The following is a 22,501-nucleotide window of genomic DNA, read 5'->3' on the forward strand; positions in this document are numbered from 1 at the left end:
AGGAGGAATATTTCAGTTTGACTGATCTATTCTAGTAACATTCAATATTTTCCAAATCTGAATCCAGATTTGGAAAATAAATGTGAACCTGTTTCACCTGCTGCATCATGATCTTTATTTAAGATGCACAGTATTTTATTTGATCTGTTTTTCTTGCTCAACCAGTTTGTACTCTTTATAGTTGTATGACTGCCGTGTGACTCTTTTAAGGTGAAGAAGTAAACACAACAGACCTTCAGTACATGCAGATGAACGAAAAACTGCTGCTGTGACCGGCATCTTATTAGCAGGCAAATCCAAAAGGCAAATTCTGGAGTTATCAGCTATGATACTTCGATTAGTGTCATGCATGGGTCAGACTGCTCACACAGCTACACACATACACACACATACACACACAGCGTAAAGTAAGCCCTGGAGTTAAAACATTTTTCAGAACATACATCAACAGACGGGTCAGCAAAGGTATCTGCTGTCTCTTTTATTCAGGTTTGAGGTGTTTTATGATGATGATGTTTTATGGGCATAACAAATTAAGATTTAATAGGCAGAACATCCAGCATGAAAACATCTTACCAAAGGGGAAGCAGGGTGGAGGCACTGCTGCATCAGTAGGATGGTGTCCCAAAGTGAATCCATCTTCTGAAGTGGTCCAGTCAGTTCCCAGGCCTTAGACCAGTAGGGATGCCAGACAGGAGCTGGTCACACTGAACTGAAGCAGCTTTATGAGGATGAACGGTCCAAAGTTCCTGCTGAACATTGATCAACAACGAAAGGAGGTTTAACCAGCTATCAAATTCAAAACTTCACTTTATTTCTCCGGCAGCACTATGAACCTTAAATGGCTTCATCCAATAACGGCAGAGTAGACCTTGTTTGTGTGAAATTAGCTCAGGGACTCCTTGTTGTAATTTAGATGAGGATCAGATCCCATTTAAGACCAGTTAGAGAAGAAGACCAGGTCATTCGACGGCTCTGCTGTTTGCTGCTGTTTGTGGCTGCACCACCGAGCACGCCGTGACATTCAGATGAAACTGCCTACGAAGTACACCTGCGTAGTCTAACCCAAGCCTGTACGATGTGGAGTTTCGTCCACCGGGCTTCACATCTCTGCTCGTTTCCCCTCAGCGTTGAATTTAAGCCCAGGCTGGAGGAACATATTACATGAAGTGAGCATCTGTCGGGATATAAACAGAAAAAGGTTAATGCTGCATATTTTATTCATATGCAAGAATATGACCTTCGTGTGAAGGCTGTGTCTGCGGCCGGACAAACTCTGAAATGTGGCCGTGAAGTCGTTACGTAATCTGCTAACTGATCTGCATGCATTCACTCATAACAGTGCTGAGGTTTTCTAATTCTCCTCCTCCTTATAGCTGCTCTTAAATAAAACTCCAGCGTCTACTGAATAAGAGATGAGCTGGAATTTGAGATGAAGAGATGCCTGAAGATGCAACGTCTCAGAGCTTTTTTCTTTAAATCACTGATGCGCACCGAGTACAATGTCGCCTTTCCAACTGCTATATAATGGTGATGTTTAAATATAATTAATAGGATAATATAGCAATAATAATGTAATAAGGAGAGCAGCCGATCACATTTCAGAGAACTGCAGTGAAATATAACTGTGTGGTACAACATTTACCTTCCAGCTGCAGTGACAGGTTGGTTTTTAGATGATTATACAGGCCTGAGGCATTAAATTAAAATGCAAAGAACACCAGAGCAGAGAATCAAAATTATGGTCGTTTTTTTTTAAAAAGCAATTCTAAGCCTCAGTTTTGTGACACCATTGGAGTCTCGCTCTCCCATTTCGAAGGATCCTTTTAATGCAGCTGACAAATACGTCCTCCTTTTCGGTTCATTCATCGCTCCAACGCATCCCAAGAATTATTGTTCTTCTTCTTCACACAACTATAAGTGTAGTCACTTTGACCGGAAACTGTCTGAGGGATTATTTGATATGCAACAGAAAACTTGCTCCGCCTCATCCCCCATTCTCTCCTGAGATATATATATAAACCTTTTACATTGAGGCAAAGTTGTTGACTTGAAAATGAGAATTTTGAGAGAAAAGGGATAGTGTTTATTTGTTGTGTTGTTGTGGGTCTGTTATCTACATCAGGATGAGGGAGTGATGCCAAAGTGCTGCTCTTTGATGGCAGATGTTTTCTAAGCGAGGCCCACAGAGGTCCAGAGCGTTTTTGAACGGACTCCTCTTGACTGTCCTCGAGCTGATGGACGACTGCGGAAGTGAGGCTAAAAATAATGACTTCTGAAAAACTGGTGGGGTTTCAAAGGCGAAGTGAGGCCACAGAGGATATTGATCTGATCCAGTTTTTTTTTTTCTCTTGACTGCAGCTCGACTTTTTTGTTTTTTTTTTCTCTTCTTCTTCTTCTTCTTCTTCAAAAAATCCTGAGTTTATCTTTAGAGCCAAAGCACTCTGATTTCAGGGGCGATTATACAGATTTGTATATCTGGATGTGGAGTCCTGGTGAGTCCCCTTAATGGTCAGCGCTGACGATCAGGGGGTGACTCCACTTGTTGTCTAAAGCCTGATTGTAATGGGAGTCTATGGGAAAATGACCCTCACTCTTTCTCAGCTCCACCTTCTCCTCCAAATATAGTCTTCTGTTTTCCAAAACTAACGTCACTTTATAGTGACATTGACAGAATAAAGAGTGACTGATGTTTATTCTCCGTATAAGTGGCACAAAGTGGTTTACTTTTGGGAAATACAAAAGAATTAGTTGACAAAAAAACAGTTTACAGCAACCACAGTGCCAAAGCAGAGCAGCTGTTGACTCCGACTCCTCTGTCTGTGAAGAGGCTTCTCACAGCAGAGCCCCCCTGAAAATAAAATTTAACAAACCAAACATATTGTGAACATCAGGCGCACACGTTATTTAATGTGAATGTCTTTCTGGTAGATTCATTTTATCTGGTTAAATATGAAAAATGGTGTTCTCTGATTTTACAGCCAGATAAATAGTTTATTATTATTTTCACTTGAATGCACCCCCCTCTGCCTCCGTCCTTCTTGCTGTCTACATTCTTTTACATTCATCTTTTTATTTCCTCTCTCATCTCTCAGTAATCCTCTCAGAGTCCCCTCTGCTGCCGCAGCTCAGCTCATCCTCCCTGACAGCTCCACCTCTCGACCTTTCTGTTATTGTCTCGTTTCTGGTACTAATTTAAAAATAAAACCCAGAAGCGGGCTGTTATAAAGCTCCATAATGGCACTGTGTGTGATGAGTTTTTTTTATGGTACAGTGTAATTTACACTGTGCTATTTTATCGCTCGTCATGTTCGTGGAGTGCCGTGAGGGGCCGTTTCAAGCAGTGCATTATTCAGCTTTCTTTGTGTCTGTGGACAATGATTAGAAGGCTCAATCCATACACAAATTACTTATTCAACCGCACTCAATCCATCCATTATCTATATTTTATCCATTGTGGCCTTGGGCGGCTGGATGCAATCCCAGCTGACATTGGTCAAGTGTGGGGTTCACCCTGCACACGTCACCAGTCTATCAATGATTCACACTCCCCAGTGAACGTAGACATGCAAGTTTTTGGACTGTGGGAGGAAGCTGGAGTACCAAGAGGGCTTCACATAAAGATGCCAGGCCCAGGAATCAAAGAATGAAATATCTTTATCTTCTTAAAATTGTTAAAACTGTACCCATCTGCAAATGTAATTAATTTTAAACATGCCACGTAAAAATTTCCCCGTTGATTATAAAATTAAATCTTTCAGTCCTTCATGATTGTTTTTTTTTTTTTTTTTGTCTGTGTGTGTCCCTGCAGATGGTGGTGGTCTCAGACGACGTCCACGAGTACGCCGTGGCGCTGAAGGACACGGAGGAGAAGATCGCTCGGTGTCCAGCACGGGTCAGTCACACTCAGTCACGCTTTCTACGTGATTTCACTTCTCTGGTGTTTGATGCGGTCATTCCTGTTCCTCCGAAAGTCGTATTCATGAAATAAACTGCTGATGGTTGTGCGGGCTGGTCATTTTTATGTCTTTTGCTGTGGAGTTTCAGCTAAAGTTGATTTGGCTACTCTTTTGTCCGAGTTCCCTTCAGCCAGTTATAGCAGTTTTATTGGCATATTGCTGGCCACAAGAGCAGATTGTTCTACAGAAGCGTTGATTAATGAGTTGCATCGTCTTTTCAGGATCATGCAGAAACAGCCACATCTGTGATTATGAAAATGTTAATAATTGTAAGTCTTTAGATCATTTTCTGTTCTTTGGGATGTAGATTCTGTGAGAACATTTTCAAAAAGTTGCCATATTTCTGGTGCAGGTTGCTCATAACCCAGAGAATTTATGAAGTTAATACCCTCCAACACTTTGATAGGGAGGAGCCGACCGCAGTCTAAACCGTAGAGGTGCACGCTGTGGAAGCAGGAGGGATATGAAACCCTGCAGAGCTTGAATTTGAATCTGTATCAAAGGGAATATCATATTTACAGCCACAAATATTAATATTCCAGGAATGGCATGAGGAGGTGAGGTTGCACACTGAGCTCTGTACTGACAGTCGTATCGGCCTCCGCACATTTTTCCTTGTGATGCTGACAGCCATGGTGGGCACCCAGACGGCCAAAGCTGTGCTTGCAGATGAAAAGTCTTTTTTTTTTTTTCATGAGCTTCCTAATTGGATGAACTGGATGTTAGCAGCTGTCGTGATAAGAGCTGGCACAATTTTGTAAATAAGAAGGAACAGAATTTCATCTCTTTTAGCATTGGAGACTCTGGACTTTGAGAAAATGCCATTTCAGTATTCCTTGTGGTGACGCACCGTTGTCATGGCACGCTCCTGAATAAACTAAATAATATACACATAAATGCCATTATCCTTAATCTCCTCCCATTGGGCACTAAAAATAAATGCGAAAGGTATTCAGAAATGTTCTCTCCCTGCATATTCACACACAGCTTTTCAAACATTTTGTTTAAAACGTCTGTTTCTTACAAATAAAGTTGAATTTATGAATTATGCATTTGGAAAAATATCACAAGGTCAAAGAAAAGGGGTTAGAAAGACAAGGTGTTTTTTACTTTGCAACTGCAGCTTCATATATTTTTTTTAGTATTTAATTTAGTATTTATTGGTGTGTTATTAAAAATATTCAACAGATATTTATTGTATCTGTTTATGTTCAAGTTGAAACTTCATTAATTTGTTATTTTGACAGACTTTGTTCAATGTATATTTCTTTTGTGCTGCATTAGATTTATAACCACAAGCTGACCACGACGGCAGAAAGCATTTGTTTAATAATTTCCTTAACTTCTTTAAATGAACTCCACACCACACAAAAGATGAAAAATTGAGAAGCTGTGTCATTTCCACATGACTAGGCTTTTATGTTTCCGTCGGTAACCTCCTGCGTGATACACGGTTTGAGGCCACCATCCATCTGTTAGTCTCTCTGGCCTGGTGGGAGGAGGACACTCTGCCAACCCCGTTAAACTTGTGACAAGCTGAGTAAACATCTTCCTGCTTGTTGTGTCCTGCAGAGACCCGACATCCTGGAGGAGCTCCAGAAAAGCCAGAAGGTATTTGCAGAAAAGCTGAACCACCTCAGCAGGAGATTGGCCTGGATCAACGCCACCATTTACTCCAAGGTACTCCAGCCCCTCTGGGCCTGTGTTTGGCTTTCAGGTCGCTAATTCCTGCCATTTCTGTTGTGTTCAGAGGTTTCTCCCACTCTTTTTAAATATATGTGTGTGTGTGTTTGTCCACGCAGGAGAAGATGTTGGATGTGTACTGGCTGTTGTGTGTTTGTATTCGCACCATCGAACACGCCGACAACACCGGCTCCCTATTCGCCTTCACCCCAGAGTTCTACCTCAACGTGGCCATGAACGCGTACAGCGCCCTGAAGAACTACTTCAGCCCCGCAAACAGCATGGAGGAACTTCCAGGTGAGACTCGTTTCATGTTTCTGTGATGAGCACACCGTCTCCAGGTTACAGTCGTGGACGTCACGAATAAACTATGAAGGAAAAACGTGATGTTGATGCACAGAATCCATGGAAGCGGTCGGTCCACGTGGCCTCGGTGGCCATGGAAACGGCACACACCCAGCCTGCAGATGAACCGATGAAAGCAGCCAAACAAGGAGCCATTTTTAAAAGTTTGCTTTTGTTGATGTACTCATGCCATATCAGCACTGATTTGAACAAACTAAACTCGGACTAACAGCAGCAGAAATAACGTGAGTTATTTTAATACAGTGCAGTGTAAATATTGAGATGTATCATCGTGTTGTAGTTGGTGGGTAAAATTTATGATATTTATATTTTCTGTTTTTTAATTCAGTCATACATAATTCTGACAACGTGTTGTTTATAGTTACACTTGTAGCAGCAGCAAAATTATTGTACATTGGGTTTAGTGATAAATCCTCCTCTATGAGAGTTCTACTGTTTTGGATGAAACCCAAAAGTCTGCGTTCATCGAGGAGAAAGTGTTTCGTGCTGCTTTATTTAAAGAAAAGTTTCTGTCAGTGATTTGAGGGGGGACAAGAATAATAAGGCAATAATGCAATGCTGGTCAGCAATATCACAAACTCCATCCTCTAAATGACCCCACAGGGAAATCACAAAGTTTCATCCAAATCTGAACATTTGAGCCTTTTATGAAGGAGGATTTCTTCCACAACTGTCGGAGATGGTGTTTCTAATAAACTGATAATGGAGCAGATATGTTGCTGCAAACCTGGCTGTTAAGCATAAAGAGCAGCATCGGAAGCTTTTCACAGCAGCTGCTGGTTTAAAGCCTTTTTATGAAGCACGCTCTCAGACTGATGCGTCCAGCCAGGTCAACTCTTGTGTGTCACAGTATGTCGTGTCAGCTCTTTGTGCTGCACTGAAGTTGGATCCAGGTTGACGCTGATGTTTGCTGTCAGCTGAAGATCACAGTGACGAACATGTTTTTGCTTCATAAGCAGATATTCATGCACACGTGTCAATTTATTTCTTTATTTTTTTTCATCCCTTCAGGCTACGAAGAAACATTGACTCAACTGGCTGCTATTCTTGCTAAGCACTTTGCAGATCCACGCATAGTTGGAACAGGTAACACATACACAAACACACACTGGGTATATGTAGGCACACGCAGAGTGTCTCTGCTGAAATGTTGCATCCACACAAATGCATTTTCATTTTAAAATGAAAATCTCCAAACAAGAGATTTTTTTTTTCTGTCAGAATTATTCTTTGTCCAGATTAGCACAAAATGAAAACTCATAAACGCATGGACATTCTGGTAAATTGGCTGTGCACAAGCGGAAACAGGAAACTGTCTGCTCTTATTTGACTAGTTGCAGGAAACAAAGAAACATAAAAGGCTGTTAAAAGTCAGAATTTGTATCAGGAGCAGTTGCTGGAAAAGACAAGAAGGTCAAAATATTTCAGCACTGTTGGTGGAGGCTGATAAGACCCATTCAGGGGGAGACTGTAGGTTTCCACATAATGGTTTCTGAAAGTGTCCATTCTCCTGCCAAAAGCCAATTCTGAAGTCATCTTCAGTTTTTAAAAGAATTTAATTTCTCTTTTGATTCTGTGTTTGACTCTCTAGGTTTTTGGTTTGGTTGGGGCTCCACAAATGAAATTTTTATTGCCTTTTTGAGTATCTGAGTGTCTTTGACTCACCACATTAGTCTGATGGTTGTAATCTTGCAGATATAAGGTCTTGATGGCTTCAATAATTGTCTTCTCTGCTGTCTTCCACTCAGATATCAAAGACTCTCTGATGCAGGCCCTGGCCAGCTACGTCTGCTACCCACAATCCCTCAGGGCAGTGGAGAGGATCCCTGAAGAACAGTGAGCATCCTTGTTTAGTTTACTTTGTCACTGATGGAAATAATGTCACATCTGTCTGTAAAGTTTTAGCTTTAGATGGAGAACGAACAGTCAGACAATTCGGTTTTAGATTTAAAGCCTTGGCCACCGGACACCTGAGACCAGATCGACTCGGTATATGGTGCAACACAAATAAGCACGGTGGCTCTCAATGAATTTATGGCTGCAGTCTGCATGTGTTTAAGTCCTGATTTACAACAACAGCAGCTCATTACGCTGAGAGTGATGGAGGACTCGGTCCAGTGCTGGGATTTCAGATGATCAATGAGAGTACAGTGATCTGGACTCCACCGCAATCCAGAGAAAAAAAAAAACAGAAACCTGGGATCTTTTGATCGAAACTCCACCTGAAACACTTTTACATTCAGATAGATGGTTTGATCTGATTCAGGCTGTGGTCAGTCGCATTAGTTCACATCAGATACCTGTTTCATAAAAACAGTTAATGCTATTAGAGTCTGTGTTGGTGAGCGATATGAGGCCAGATGTCTGGGAAATGAGCAGGTGTTGCCTTTTCAAGCTCCTCCTAACATCCTCACATCCCTTATGGTTCACTTCTCGACTTGATCTCCGTGTACTTTGTTATTGAAGAGATGTGGCACTTGACATTTGCATTAATCTCTCCTTCTGCACCGAAGCTTTCGACGATAAGTGGCTTTGGATAAATTCAATATAAATCTAATTTTCATATCATATGGGGATCAGGCATGATGGCAGACAATATGAAAATACCATGTCAAAAACAAACTATAATAAATAATTCTAAATCCTAAAGAATAAATTAAGTACGTAAAAACAGCAACGCTGTCAGTTTCACTTATTTGCAGTATTTTTCAGCCAGGCTCTAGTGTAATTTTTTATTCTTATCCATAGAAAAAGATTAAAGAAGGTAATAATGATGGAAAAATGATTCATGTGAGGATATTAATGGACATCCTGATAATGGTAATTCACCGCTAACAAATGACTTTTTTATTGCAGTGAATGTGTTTATTGTCCTCTTAATGGTGCCGATGGTGCCTAAATATGAAAAATCTTTGGGAAATAAGGAACTAATTAAAAGCTAATGAAACTAATCAAATCAGACGATTCATCAATCATGCTGGATTTCACACCATATGAGGAAAGCAGTGTGACCTGCTGATTGTTGTTAGATTGTTGTTAGCTCTGGTCTTATTTCAGGCGCGTCGCCATGATGAGGAATCTGCTGGCTCCCTACGAGCAGAGACCCTGGGCCCAGACCAACTGGATCCTGGTCCGACTCTGGAGGGTGAGCACACAAACATCTCGTGTTGTTGGTTATGCTATTAGCTCGGCTTCTTCTTTAAATCTAAAAACTCTGCTAATTGGGGTAACTTGATCCAGATACCACGGGAGGGGAGCTGAGTGAAGGGGGGCTTTGTGTGATGACGCTGACAGTGAAATGTCAGTCTGTGTTTGAGATTGTTCCTACTGTGCTCCTTTTTATTTTTTTTTATTTTTTTTAGGGTTGTGGTTTCGGCTACAGATACACTCGCCTGCCTCACCTCCTGAAAACCAAACCTGAGGACGCCAACCTGCCCAGTCTGCAGAGTAGGTGGCCTCTGTGTCTGTCCGTGTCTCCACCAAGAACATTTGACCTTTGACATTTTTCTCTGTCTGTCTTATATTTTCCCTTCAAATTCAACTTCAAATTGAAAGAAACTTTATTGATTTGATCGTAGTGGGAATCGATTGCAGGAGGGGGGGCATCAGGTTAATAAAATAAACAAAACTACAAAAAATCCAACATTTTGACGACGACAACAACAACAAAAGTCTGCTGCAAGTCGCGCATAACATGGAGATCAACAATCACACAAAAACAATAACACATAAAATCTGTTCTCTCTCTCTTCACTCCTCTCTCCCTTTCAACACCTCTCTCTATCCCTTTCTTTCCTTCCCTCGCCCTCCCCCCATCTCTCCCCTCTCACTCACTCACCCAAGCCTCCCTCCATCTGTCATGTGTTGTGTTATTTACTTTGTGTCCCAGTTGTGTTTGTGGGCAGCAGGGAGGCTCAGCTGTCTGTCACGCTGAGTGTTGGCGTGTGTTCACTCTGTGATGGACCGGTCAACCTGCTGGGCCGTCTCCGCTCGTGTGTGTTCTGTGTGTCTGGGATTGTTTCCAGTCGTTCAGCAGAATTAAGATAAACTGACTGAATCAATAAACCGCAGTGTTTTCTCGTTCTCACTCTCTCACACACACACACGCACACACACGTCTGCTCCCAACTTAGTTTGTTCTTTTTTTTTCTTTCTTTGTTTCTCTGGTTCTTGGTTCAGATCCCGATTTCCTTTCATGACTTTCCATTAATAGATGGAGGCCATGAATGTGACTCTACAGCAACTTTATTTTCACTGTATCACTGTTGGATTTATGGCTGTAATGACCCGTGTGTGTGTGTTTTTGTGTGTTTTGAATGATGTGAAGTTTAACTGTACTTCTGTTGCCAAGTTTTCGTTGACACTTTTATACAGACGGAGTCCAGCAGTTCATTTCAGGAGGGAGACACACACATTAAACACCAAACCATAGACTGTATAAAAGTGCAGCCAATGAAAAAATTGCATTCTATCTGCACTGGTTTTGGTGACCTACTGTTGAAGTCTATGGGAAAATGCCCTACTTCTACACTTGATTTAGTAGCTCAGTAAAAGTTTTCCTGGTGACTTTCAGGTCTTGTTCAATACAATGTTCCCACTTCGAGGGAAATAAATCGGGGTATAATTAGGTTGTGGCTACCATGTGATTGACAGGCAGATCAGGATGAGCAGTTTACGTCCACCTCCCACTCCTTCTTGGCTGCACCCTCCAAATGTAGTTTATCCTGGTTTAAAAAAAAAACAGGATTGGTGGCTTGCTAAATTAAAAACTGCAGGTTTCAAATGGAAGCTGACAAACTGGGGACTGACATCACACATGGCGCTGCACCGCTGTATCGTCAAATAATAAATGACACAAGTGGTCGTCATGGTCAGCTTCTCCTCAACCACATAAATAAGCCTATTACTTTAACGAGACGTTAATATATTATTGATACAGTGTCTGTGTCAGCATGGAAGTAATAACGATAATGACACTCCTCATTCCCCCCCAGCATGTTTTCATGGCCCTTAAATAATTGAATTCAGTGTTAAGGATCTTTTTTTTCCGTGTGGAATCAAAAGCTCTTTCCGTTCCCGTTTTGTGATTATCTTCTCTCCTGCATGATAATGACTTTTCATCTGTGTGCCTTCTCATCTGCATGCTTTTCAGGAGATCTGTCCATTGCTAGTTTCCAAAGTAAGTCATTTTTTCTCGCTGCAGTTGCTGTCTTTATTATTATTATTTTTTTTTTTCCCCTGCTGTGACCCTTTGTGACCTAAAGCTCCTCCGGCCTGATGCAGTAGAGTCTGTAGTGAGCAGCTATTCATGAGCGACTTCCCCAGGAGAAATTCACTGTGGTGGATGTGACCACGTGACCACGTCCCATTATCAGCAGTCATTGTAATTGTTTTTGCTTTTGTGCAGTGGCCCTGTAGCTGTCCTCCACATCACCCCCCCCCCAAACATTTGGTTTCAGTCTGTAATGAGCGATGATTTATTGTGTTGAGATGGTGCAGCAACAACAACACACAGACCGGCAGTATAATAAGTTTTCGAGGGAGGAATGGTGTCGAAATGGCTGAGGGCAGAGGGGGACCATTGTTGTTCTGTATGTTCAGTGTAAACAAGGAAAAGCAGCATAATGGAGGGTCATTTTAAACATACAGTTGTTGCCTGAATGCTGCCTCAGGCTTTTCTCTGTACAGTATATATATATTTTTTAATTACTTCAAATACCTTAATTACATAAAGTACTTCTGCTATGATACATGGAGTACTTTAATCAAATACGGTTCACTATCAGACGGAGGCTGAAGGTTGAATAGAGACTTGTTCATTGGTGCGTTTGCTGTGGAGCTTATTGAGTTTGGTTTCATTCATGAACTGGAAGGACACAAAGACAGAGACAGAGCTCCAATTAATGTCATATTCCTGGTAGAAAACTTGGAAGAGTTCAGAACACGGCTCCTGCCTGCAGCCGTCTGACCTCTGTTATGTCTTTACGGTTTTTGATGCTTCAGAGCAGATGTGGTTTTATTCTTCTGGGAGGAAGAGGGGAACTTAATGAACACTTGACTCCCATTATGCCTCCCAGAGGAGGGAGGAGTTCCGCCGTCTTTTCTATACACTTCTGTTTGCCCATATCCTCCTGTATCCTCCCTCTCCTCTTTCCAGTTTTCCTCTGACTTTCTCTTCACCTGTTTTTTGTGAGCGATTCCCTCCTCAGTAAGGACTCCTCTTTTACGCTTTGCTCCTCAGACTGTATTTACCTGCATCGTGGCCTTTTGCTTTCCTTGACCTGCTTCCTCTCGTCTGATTGGTTTAGAGCCGTGTCCGTCGCTGCTGCTGCAGAGACACATGGCTCAGCTGCTGAGTATGGACAAAGACATGGCCGCCTCGTTCCTCAACAGCGTCCTGAACCAGCTCAACTGGGCCTTCTCCGAGTTCATCGGCATGATCCAGGAGGTGAGACGACAACCCGTTAATGCACTGATACAGCTTTACTCATATATGACGCACACATTAAGGGAAAGTTTTAAAAATCAGGCACGAGGGCGATTTGTGCGATTTGTGTGATTGTATTGTTGAATGACTGGTGGGAGAGAAATATCTGAAAGTTAATCACTTAAACATCATCAGATTTTTTTTTTTTTTTAATTTTCTGCAAAGTTTTTTAAACTGAAAGTTTGAACAGAATGTAGATTTCAGTTTTTCAGACACACCTGCAGAATATTGTTTAATACTTCTACTATCTTAAAAAGTGCAATATCCTCTAATATCATCTCTGTAACTTCTCATTTAAAACACTTTGTGTAGCTGGAGAACACACCATAAAAATGTTAATATGGTACTCTTATTAGTTGTAGGATAATTTCCAGGAGTCTTTTGGATCATTTGTAGCTGGAGAGGCTTCACTTGGCTTCACTGGCCATTGGCAGTGATTGGATATATACCATTATCACACGGGAGCAGGTGTACAATGGTAGTTTGGAAAGACATTAAAAGCCATTTTGGGCCTTTTTTTCTGCTTGTTGAAGCCAAATATTTCACTCACTCTGTTGTTCACAAAAAAATGCAGCCTATGATATTATCAAATGGATATCTGCGTGTTTAAATTCATGTTGATTGAGATTTTTGTAGATAGTTAAAAAGTTTTTTTTAGTCACTGATGCAACATGAGTTTAACTGAACACCAGCTGCTACCAACAAGGTCAGCAACAATTGTTAGGGTCTTCCTTTTCCTCGTCCACTCTGGAGTTTTAAAGCTAAAATCGGTCGCACACCCTTTAAAAAACGGTTTTCTGGGCTCGAAAAAGGATTCACAGTACATGACTAAAGCTCTTACAAATTAACGTTCATCTTGTAATAGTTTTGTGTTCACACTTAAATGACCTGAAATCATCGATGCTCATTCAAAAATGACACTTTAAACATATGTGGGGAGATCAGGAGCTCAGATTCACTGCTGAGACCACATATTGGAAAAACAGACCAAGTAATATTTATTTCCCTCTAAAAAAGATGATTTTGTCTGAAAAATAAATCCTCAGTGAGACTCTGCAAACCATCCAACCTCACAGCGCTCAGATTTTCCTGTTTTCCGCACAGCAACTTTAGCTGTTGTTCCCTCAGAGATGCACAGAGATTCACGTCATGCACTTTTTTTTTAATTCAGTGTCGTTTCTATCCTGTTGTTGGGGTTAGGGTTTGGTCTGTTTATGTCTGTGTTGGTCCAGACTGAAATATCCCACCAGCTGCTGGGTGGAATGAAATAAAATGTGATTCAGTTGTTGGTGTTGTGATAATGTCATCATCAGTTTCATTTGCCCAATACTTTGGTTTATGACAAGATACCTGCAGAACTGATGTCGTTCCCATCAGCCTCAGCAGTCTTTAATGCTAATTTGCAAATATTAGCATGCTAACAGTCTTACCTAAGTCTAAATTTATTTTTTTTTACCTGTTGAACACAATGTGTGAATGCATTTTTGTCCTTTCTCTCTCTCTGCCAGATCCAGCAGGCAGCAGAGCGTCCGGAGAGGAACTTTGTGGACACTCGTCAGCTGAAGGTAAACATGAAAACTGGACAAAGTCTCAGTTTCTAATCATAAACACTCAAGTTAGGACGAAGACAGAGTCCAAAATTAGCCATCTCTCTCTAATGATTTTCCCCTTTGCCTTTACAGTCTTTTTCTAAAAAAAAAAAAAAAAAAAATCTCTTTCTGTTGTTAGATGTGATGAGATCTTTTAGTGTGCAAATTTCTCTAAATGTTTCTAAAGATTTTCCTTTAGAAAAAAAAAAAAGAAAAACAAATTATATTTCACTTATAAAAGAAATGAATGTTTTCACTCATTGCACTATTTGGTAAACAATTTGTTGCTCACTTGCAAAATAAGAGAAAATAGCGTCATTTTCCACTGAGTCATTATTCTCTTTAAAATATAGTCTGAAGTAGGAAGCAAAATAGAAAACCTTCATGTAAATGCCATCAAAAGAATTGTCTTCTCTCAGATCAGCTGAAAATGAGTGTGTGTGTGTGTGTGTGTGTGCGTGCCTGCTGACTCACCTGCTGTGTGGAATAAATATGTGCGCCGTCGTTTCAGGTGTGTGCGACCTGCTTCGACCTGTCCGTCAGCCTGCTGCGTGTGCTGGAGATGACCGTCACTCTGGTACCTGAGATCTTCCTGGACTGGTCCCGCCCCTCCGCTGAGCTGCTGCTCAGACGATTGGCTCAGGTGACGACCGAAGAGGCTGATCTGTTGTTCATGTGATATCTAAAAGGATTCATATTCTCAGATGACGTGATCTGAATACTTCAACAATTAAAATTAGGTTTCTGTTTTCTGGAGAAAACAAATGCCTTCTGCTTCTTATCAAGGAAACGCACATTTCTAAACATATCCATGTTATTTATTTATTCTTCATTTCATCCTGTGTAGTCATGGGGTGATTGGAAAATTTCATGTCAGGATTATCCTGAATTAAAATTGCAAACTGTGAAAATCTGTCATAGTGGTAGAAACTAATGTTTTTAATGCATCACATTCCTTTTTTATGAGAACCAATGAAACAATCTTAAATAAGTAAAGAAAAATAGATAAATACGAATAGCATCACTGTGTGAGTCACTGTGTGCGTCTCTGTTTGTGGGTCTGTTTTCTACCATTGTTGTGCAGAAACATATCAACACTTCATGTTTCTCCCCCTGCAGCTGTTGAATCAGGTGTTAAACAGAGTGACGGCAGAGAAGAATCTGTTTGATCGCGTCGTCAACTTAAGACTGCCAGGTACACACACCCATTTTCCATTGACACATATCTTTTGTTATTTTCTAGAGAACGACTTTTGAAGCCATTTATTTCCTAAAACTATCAGAGTTTTTGAACAGTTGTTGACTGTCTTTGTGGACGCGTTTCACAAGTTTGCATGTTTAATTTTGCACCCGACTAAAATAGTCTCAGTCTGAATGTTTCCCTAAAAATGGAATTCACAGATACTCCAGTTCATTTGTAGTAAATCAATAGAAACTCTGGGAGCGTTTCAGGTGGATTTTTACACCACAGCACGTGAACATGTTATTTCCTGAATGAGGCTTTGAGCAGAAGGACCGATTAATACCTGATAGGTTTCCTGTCGAGCTGGCTGCTGAGAGTGACAGTGTGGAGGAATGAAAGGAGGAAATGTCCTGAATATCTCTTGATCCTTCTCCAGCACTAACAGGAGACTCTAGCTGTTCAGTAGATATTTGGGATAAAACTTAAGCTGTAGCTGCATGAATAAAACAACAAGCTTAGTTTAGCATGAAGAGCAGTGACAGGGGAAATGTGGGGAAATGGATATTTTACCTGGAAATAAAGAACAGAGACAGGGAATGGAGCAGGTTCAGTTTAATGTAAAGACTAGAAATGGGGAGAAACAAATATTTTAGCCGAGAATATAGAGTGAAAAAAGAAGTTTAGCTTAGCACAAAGACAGGAAATGGGGGGAAAAAAGCCATTTTAATTCAGTAATTGTTTGTTCAGATTATTGGTAGCATAGCAGTCCAGTTCAAATTACTGTTGTATGTCAACGTTACAACTAACATGTTTGTCTGCGTTTGTGTTTCAGGTCTGGAAAGCGTCGACCACTACCCCATCCTCGTCGCTGTTACAGGGATCCTGGTTCGAATCCTGGTGGATGGAGACAGACAGGGGTGAGTCTCAATGGGCTTTGTTTTTTTGTTTTTACCCATAATGCTGTTCAGCTGGTCTCTGGGTGAACCGTTAAGAGTCCATCCAGCTGTTGTTCTTGATCGCCCACAATAGAGCAGTTTAAAGACATTATAAGGAACTTCTGTTAAAAATCTAGATTGATAGATAGACCAAAGCAAAACTATTTTCTAACGCACATTGAGGGTGTAACAAGTTGGTATATTAGTGAGCACAACATAAAGGAGCACAGGGGCCAAAATTCGATCAGTCTTCTGTGTTTTTTTTGGGTCTCAACTTAACAAAAACTCAATAAAAACGTGCTCTGTATATAAAGTGCCTTAATGTAATTCTGCTATGATTAGGTGCTCTACAAATAAATTTGATTTGATTTTGAAGCAATTCATTTTATTAACAAAACTCAAAAAATAAAAATTATAAATAAAAATACAAATAAAAATTTTAGAACTCACGGAAGAGAAGATTTTTATTTATTTATTTTTTTCTTTATTGTACATGTCCCGAAATTTATCACCCTGATGTTAGTATTTAAAACAAACGGAAAATCATAGTATATTAACTTATTTTGGTCACTTTTCTGGAGCACAGATAAAAATCGTGTGTCTAGATACACCCTGTAGTGTTTATCTGCGTGAACGCACTTTTTTTGTTGCTCTGAAGAAACAAGGACTTCTTTGCAGATGTGAGGGCTCGGCCTTAAAACGGACTAATTAGAGAAACAGACATCCGGTCCTGTCCGTCATCTGTGACTTTCACGGAGCTGCTGCTCTGGGCTTTTCATCAACATTTGATTGGGCATTAATTAACACGGCCGCTCCTTTGGCGAGGAATCCAAACTCATTACCTCTCGATAACGCTCGGGTCCAGTGACACGGTTGAGGGTCTGCTGACGGTTTTGGAGATGGGCATGAAATGGTAGAAGCAGAAATCTGGTCTGCTAAATTGCGTTTAGTAAGAGTGTCCCTACAGGCCACTCGTACTTTACGGTGGGTTTGTGCATGTATTCGGATTAAAGTGTCCTGATGTAGCTGAAGGGTGGTTGTCTCTGTGGTTAACTGGATAATTGGATTTCATCCAAACACAGAGAAGTTTTAATCTCTGTAGAATACTTTTTTACCCTTATTTTGCTGCTTTAGTGGCAGAAAAGAGACTTTACACATGCAGTCAGTTCTAAACAAAAGCAGGAGCCTTTATTTACCTCAGGGACAGTCAGAATTGGGCCCTTTATTTTTCCCTCTTCCCCAGTTAATCTAGACTGAGTATACCATTAATCCCACAGCACTGCAGAGTCGGGTCACACTCAGCACTTATTAAAGACATTTCTGATGATGAACAGAAATTCTTCCTTTTGTCCTTTCACAACAAAGCCTGATTTACACGAGGAAGGACGGCAAAGTTTAATTTGAAAACTACTGAGGTAGTGTTGGTAGTGGCTCCAAATTAAAGATATGGTTTTACTTACGGAGAGGAAGGAGTCTCTTTCACAGTGAGGCAAACTAAAGTAGAATTTGAATTATATAAAATAAATAAGGAGCTGATACAGAGAATATGGCGGTTTATGAAACCAAATCTTAATAAAAGCGACAGTATTTTCTATTGCATGTATTCACACACACACACACACACACACACACACACACACACACACACACACACACACACACACACACACACGAGGCCACAGTATCATATCAGGAAGTGTTGATGGGCTGCAGTGTGGAGGAAATTCAATTAGCTGCGGCTCATGCCAAAGAGAAGCAGCCGCTGACAGGAAACACCCGCGGACAGGTCAAGAAGCTGAATCTGAATCTCTTCACACGGCTCCGACTCGTTTGGTCTCAGACTGAGAAGCACACCAACACCTGCAGGCTGCCTAATGATCAGTCAAACTTTGTTTTGTATAGCACTCGTGTAGCACTTGTCCTCCAGGTTAGCTCGGTTCAAAGTGCTCCATGGATGACTGTGGCTCAGAAGAATCATCACTGATTTCATTAATCACTTGATTTGACACAGACTGATTTTATCACATTTGGAGGCTTTGATGATGCAGAGCAGGACCTGAGGATGAGTTGGATTTGTTGTCATTTTGTTCGGAGTGCTGGATTTCATTCCATAATACAGAAAGGAGTGTGCTATCTAGACTTTCCTCCTCTATTTTAATAGGATGAATAAAATTTGCCAAAGCATGTATAATAGTCTGTAATAGTCCAACAGCAACACAAACCGCTGCCTCCGGAATGACTTTAAAAATGGACATTAACATAGCTGAATTGTGCAATTCAATATGTACAATTTCTCGTATTTTTGGTTATATTTATGTATTTCTTTCATTTAGCTTCCTCTTTTTAGACCTTATCCAGCTATTCTAGTGCTTCTGTTCTCTCTCTTACATGGTTAATGCTGCTGTAAAGTGCTGAGGGACTAATAAAGGATTATTTTATCTGATCTCATCTTTACTTTCGTACGAACATGGAGAGTCAACCTGCAGTAAGCGAAGGGTTCTGCATGTGCATGTTTTCTTCTCCTCCCTGACTGACTCTTCTCTAGTTTTGTGCTCTGCTGTGCTCCCTGTCACTAATGGTAGCAATCCGGTTGCATAGGCAGTCCAGCTCATTGAGCACGGCACATATACAGTGCGTGTGGTCGCAGTGCAGTCTCCAGGGCATGGAGGAGATACCAGGAGATTGGCTGTTACGTGAGCAGATCAGGACAGGTGCGTGGAAAGGCATCAACCCAGGAGCATGTTCAGAACCCTAATTCTAGGAGTCCTTAGCGCAGTGCTTTATAAAGTACTGCGCTAAGGATTGTGCTTACTAAATGCCTTTTTTTAACAGCACTGTGCATGCTAAAGTGGCCCATTATTGCGATCAACAGAAAGCACACCTGAGCAGTAATGATGCTGCTGCTGTGTAATCAGGATCTTGTCAGGTGGAGGGATGAGCTCAGCAGTGCAGAACTGCTCACTAACACAGATTTAAAACAGAGAAAGATGTTCAAAATGTGTCTAATTCCACATGCACACATTTTCTGACCCAGTTAGACACTGAAATCCATCAAGCTCATAAACACTGTTGTTACTGAGCTGCTGAGCTGCAGATAAAATCATTATTACGTAACCTGGACATTGTCTGACTGGATGAGAATAAATCCAGGTTAATGATGAGCACCGACGTGCTCTGTGCCAATTTACAATATTTACAATGCAATATTTATTCCCCTCTTGACCCTATCAGCAGAATTGCAGGTACACAGATCAGTTCATAGTGCGTTTGTTGTGTTTACAGTATCATTAATCAGCTGTTGGTCAGTCTGTTTGCTGTCTCCATCAGCTGCTCTGCTCCTGGTGGATGAGCTCATTAGCCAACACATCTTTTAGTATTCGACCGCCGTTCGGTGGCTCCAGCAGCAGGAAATTGAACTATAGTCTCTCTGCGCTATCGCTGGTTCGTGTGTGTGGCTCAGAGGTTTATGATTGTGCTCCTTATCGTTCAGTCAGGTTTACCGTGGACATCTCGGTGAAGTCACAGAGTCACAGATTAATGAATGTGACAAGCGACAGCCTGGGTTGTTTGGCAGCCACTGTACAGGGGAAATGAACTCCTATAATCTGGTGGTTTCCTCTGTTACTATGGAGGATGGATGTTGTGAGTATACCTTCACTGACACAGAGTGGATTAAATGCACAAAGATCCCTGTGGATCCCTGCACATGGAAGCAGCTCAACAGCCGCATTCAGAGACTCAGTTTTAAATCATTTTCTTTGTGTTGTTTCCTCGTTAATAACCCCTTGATTTTAGAAGCAATCATCGATGCGAGGTTTGATAACGAGCCCTGAGGTACCAGACAGTGACGTCTGTATTGAGGCAGTTTTGTTGGGGACCCTCATTGGCGATGAAGTTGTCGTTCTTCTTGTCGGCATATTTGCTGAGTGGTGGAGCGTGCTGATGGGCAAACGAGTGAGTGGAGGCCTTTCCAAATCCACGTCTGCTGGACCGTGAGGCCTGTGCACGCTCCCATAATGACTGCGATGCACAAAACAGAACAAGACGCACACAAAGTGCTGTAAATCAAAAGAAAAGAATTTGTATTTCTGCTTGTGCGCAGACTTGTAGATTTAGGCATCTGGTCCAGGGTTAGTTAGATTAGTTTCTCCAGGATGTTACAGGATGCTGATTGCTGTTCGTACACCGCCACACCTCCAGAGGTTTGAATGAGCACCTAAACATAATGAATTCAGTTCTTGTGTGGCATCAGAGACAGTGTGAGGGGACAGGGCCTGTCTAATAACATATTATTGGATATGATTAATGATTACTTTAGACCTAAAGCAATAGTTGGGCATTTACAGGAAATATGAAGCCAGCAGCTGCTTTGGAAGAGAAGATTTGAAACCAACAAAGTTAAATCTCCTTTTCCACACTAAACTAAATAATAAACAAATAAAAATGTGATTGGGCCGTGTGTGCAGTGGTCGGTGCCAACACAGCTCTGCAACATCAAAGGGCAACAGGAGGATTTTCCAAAGTTCACATTTGTGTAAACACAATTCCGGCTGATTTCATATGGTTGCTGATTTATTTTGCAACAGCCAACGTCCAGCCAGGTCCTGCGCCGAGAAAAGCAAAAAACAAAAGGCAAAACAGCAGCGAGGCTGACTCAATCCAAACGTAACGTCGTCCACCTTCAGGCTCCTCTTACAAGGAGTGTTACAAAAGAACACATCAATGTGTGCCAGAAAATGTGGAGCAATCCCTTTTAAAGTTGTGTTTACACGGTTATAATTGGTCTGTTTGTGGGAAAACATGTTGTATAGATTTTTGGACTGTTCTCGACTGTGTGCCTGGATGTGTGGAGAAATGTAGAGCAGGCATATCGGTGTATCTGTTCAGAAGGCAGACTGAAGGTGAGAAGCCTGGTCTGTTTAATGAACGTGTAGCGTTTTGTTAGGTTCAGCTAATCCAGTGAGATCACACATGAGGTGTAAAGTCAGAGCCCGCTTCTTTCCCTCTCTCTGCTTCCTGTTTGTCTCCATATTTCTTTAATGAACAGACTTGTGCTGTTATCTTATATCAGGGAGTCCATTGGGATGAATAATAAAGAGCCACATAACTTTAGTCCCATTTTGTCCTGTGTTGTCTGATTTATACGAAATGGAGATCAGTCTAATTGATGTTCAATGGAGATTCTTAATTTGAGAGGTGATGTTTTTTATTTGAGGTTCAATTTGAGAGTTGATGTGTAAGTTGGTGATCATGACTTGCTGTAAGACGTGAATGTTGCTCATGACATGAGACCTGTTCGTCTTGACTCCAGATCTATTCTTGACTTTGAACTTGATCTTGACCTCACTGCTCCTAAAGCTGCTCATCAGCGGTTGGACTCAGAGATCGGGACACGATGCAGATCTGGAACTTTTCTCTGGTCGCACTCTCCTGAACTAAAGTTTCTGTTGATGTTTAAACAATGAGGATTTGAACTACTTCTTCTCCCTGAGAGGTTGATGCTCAGATTTGTACTAACAGCTGTTAGTAGGAGTAGGTAGGGGAAATCTTTTACTATCTCACGATTCGATTCAATTCGATTTTCGATTCAAAACTATTTGATTCATAATAATTTCTGCTTCAATCTATAGGTCTGCAAAGGATCCTCATGATCTACTCCAGTCTGCTTTGCAAGACTGAATGACAAATGGAGACATTAAAGTATCTTTTTCACATTCATTAAGTTTGAAACATTTATCCATGCTTAGATAGAATTGTTGCATAAAAGCAATATCACATATTGCTTAAGTTACAAAAAAAAAAGTGTCTCTTTATAAAAAAAATAAAATAAAATGGTGCAGCCAAACATGGGCTCCTCATTTTGAAAACCTTGCACACTGAAGCTCATGTCAAGCTCGGTCCTGCCGGGCCTTCGGTAAATAGGACCCTATAAAATCTACGATCACAGTATCACGGAATTAGACATTAAAAATGGAATTCGTTATGAACACGGAATGAAAAGAACTGGCTGACATTTTACATAAACGCTTTTTTGTTTTATTTTCCGGAAGAAAAGGGATGTATCTGTCGGGTTATTAATAATGCACGCCACCCTACCCATGAATGAATGAATGAATGAATGAATGTGGTGACTTGAGCGTAGTGGACACGGATGGTTCGATTCCCAGTGGGGGCACCTGAACATGTCGAGGTTAACTGGTTACGGTGGCGAGTGGCCTCTTGGAATAACTGACAGATGTGCTGCACAACTTTCTGATAGACAGAGAGTTGCAGCGAGTTGAGCCAGCAGCCGGCAGTAA

The 22,501-nt window shown here is 41.2% G+C and overlaps 1 protein-coding gene across 2 annotated transcripts in view; it reads left to right on the top strand.

The window, feature by feature from the left end:
• The window catches only part of rnf123 (ring finger protein 123), a 101,644-nt gene that overhangs the window by 19,325 nt on the left and 59,818 nt on the right, over window positions 1-22,501 (top strand). For both annotated transcript variants that reach the window (XM_029501423.1, XM_029501422.1), the window contains exons 25-36: window positions 3,812-3,895; window positions 5,532-5,639; window positions 5,762-5,939; window positions 7,020-7,094; window positions 7,757-7,844; window positions 9,066-9,153; window positions 9,371-9,455; window positions 12,317-12,456; window positions 14,004-14,060; window positions 14,596-14,727; window positions 15,204-15,279; window positions 16,100-16,184. In XM_029501423.1, coding sequence (XP_029357283.1) covers window positions 3,812-3,895; window positions 5,532-5,639; window positions 5,762-5,939; window positions 7,020-7,094; window positions 7,757-7,844; window positions 9,066-9,153; window positions 9,371-9,455; window positions 12,317-12,456; window positions 14,004-14,060; window positions 14,596-14,727; window positions 15,204-15,279; window positions 16,100-16,184 — 1,196 coding nt within the window. The remainder of the gene's footprint in view (window positions 1-3,811; window positions 3,896-5,531; window positions 5,640-5,761; window positions 5,940-7,019; window positions 7,095-7,756; window positions 7,845-9,065; window positions 9,154-9,370; window positions 9,456-12,316; window positions 12,457-14,003; window positions 14,061-14,595; window positions 14,728-15,203; window positions 15,280-16,099; window positions 16,185-22,501) is intronic.

This window comes from Echeneis naucrates, chromosome 5 (assembly GCF_900963305.1).
Source record: "Echeneis naucrates chromosome 5, fEcheNa1.1, whole genome shotgun sequence".
In the NCBI taxonomy this organism is placed as follows: Eukaryota; Metazoa; Chordata; class Actinopteri; order Carangiformes; family Echeneidae; genus Echeneis; species Echeneis naucrates.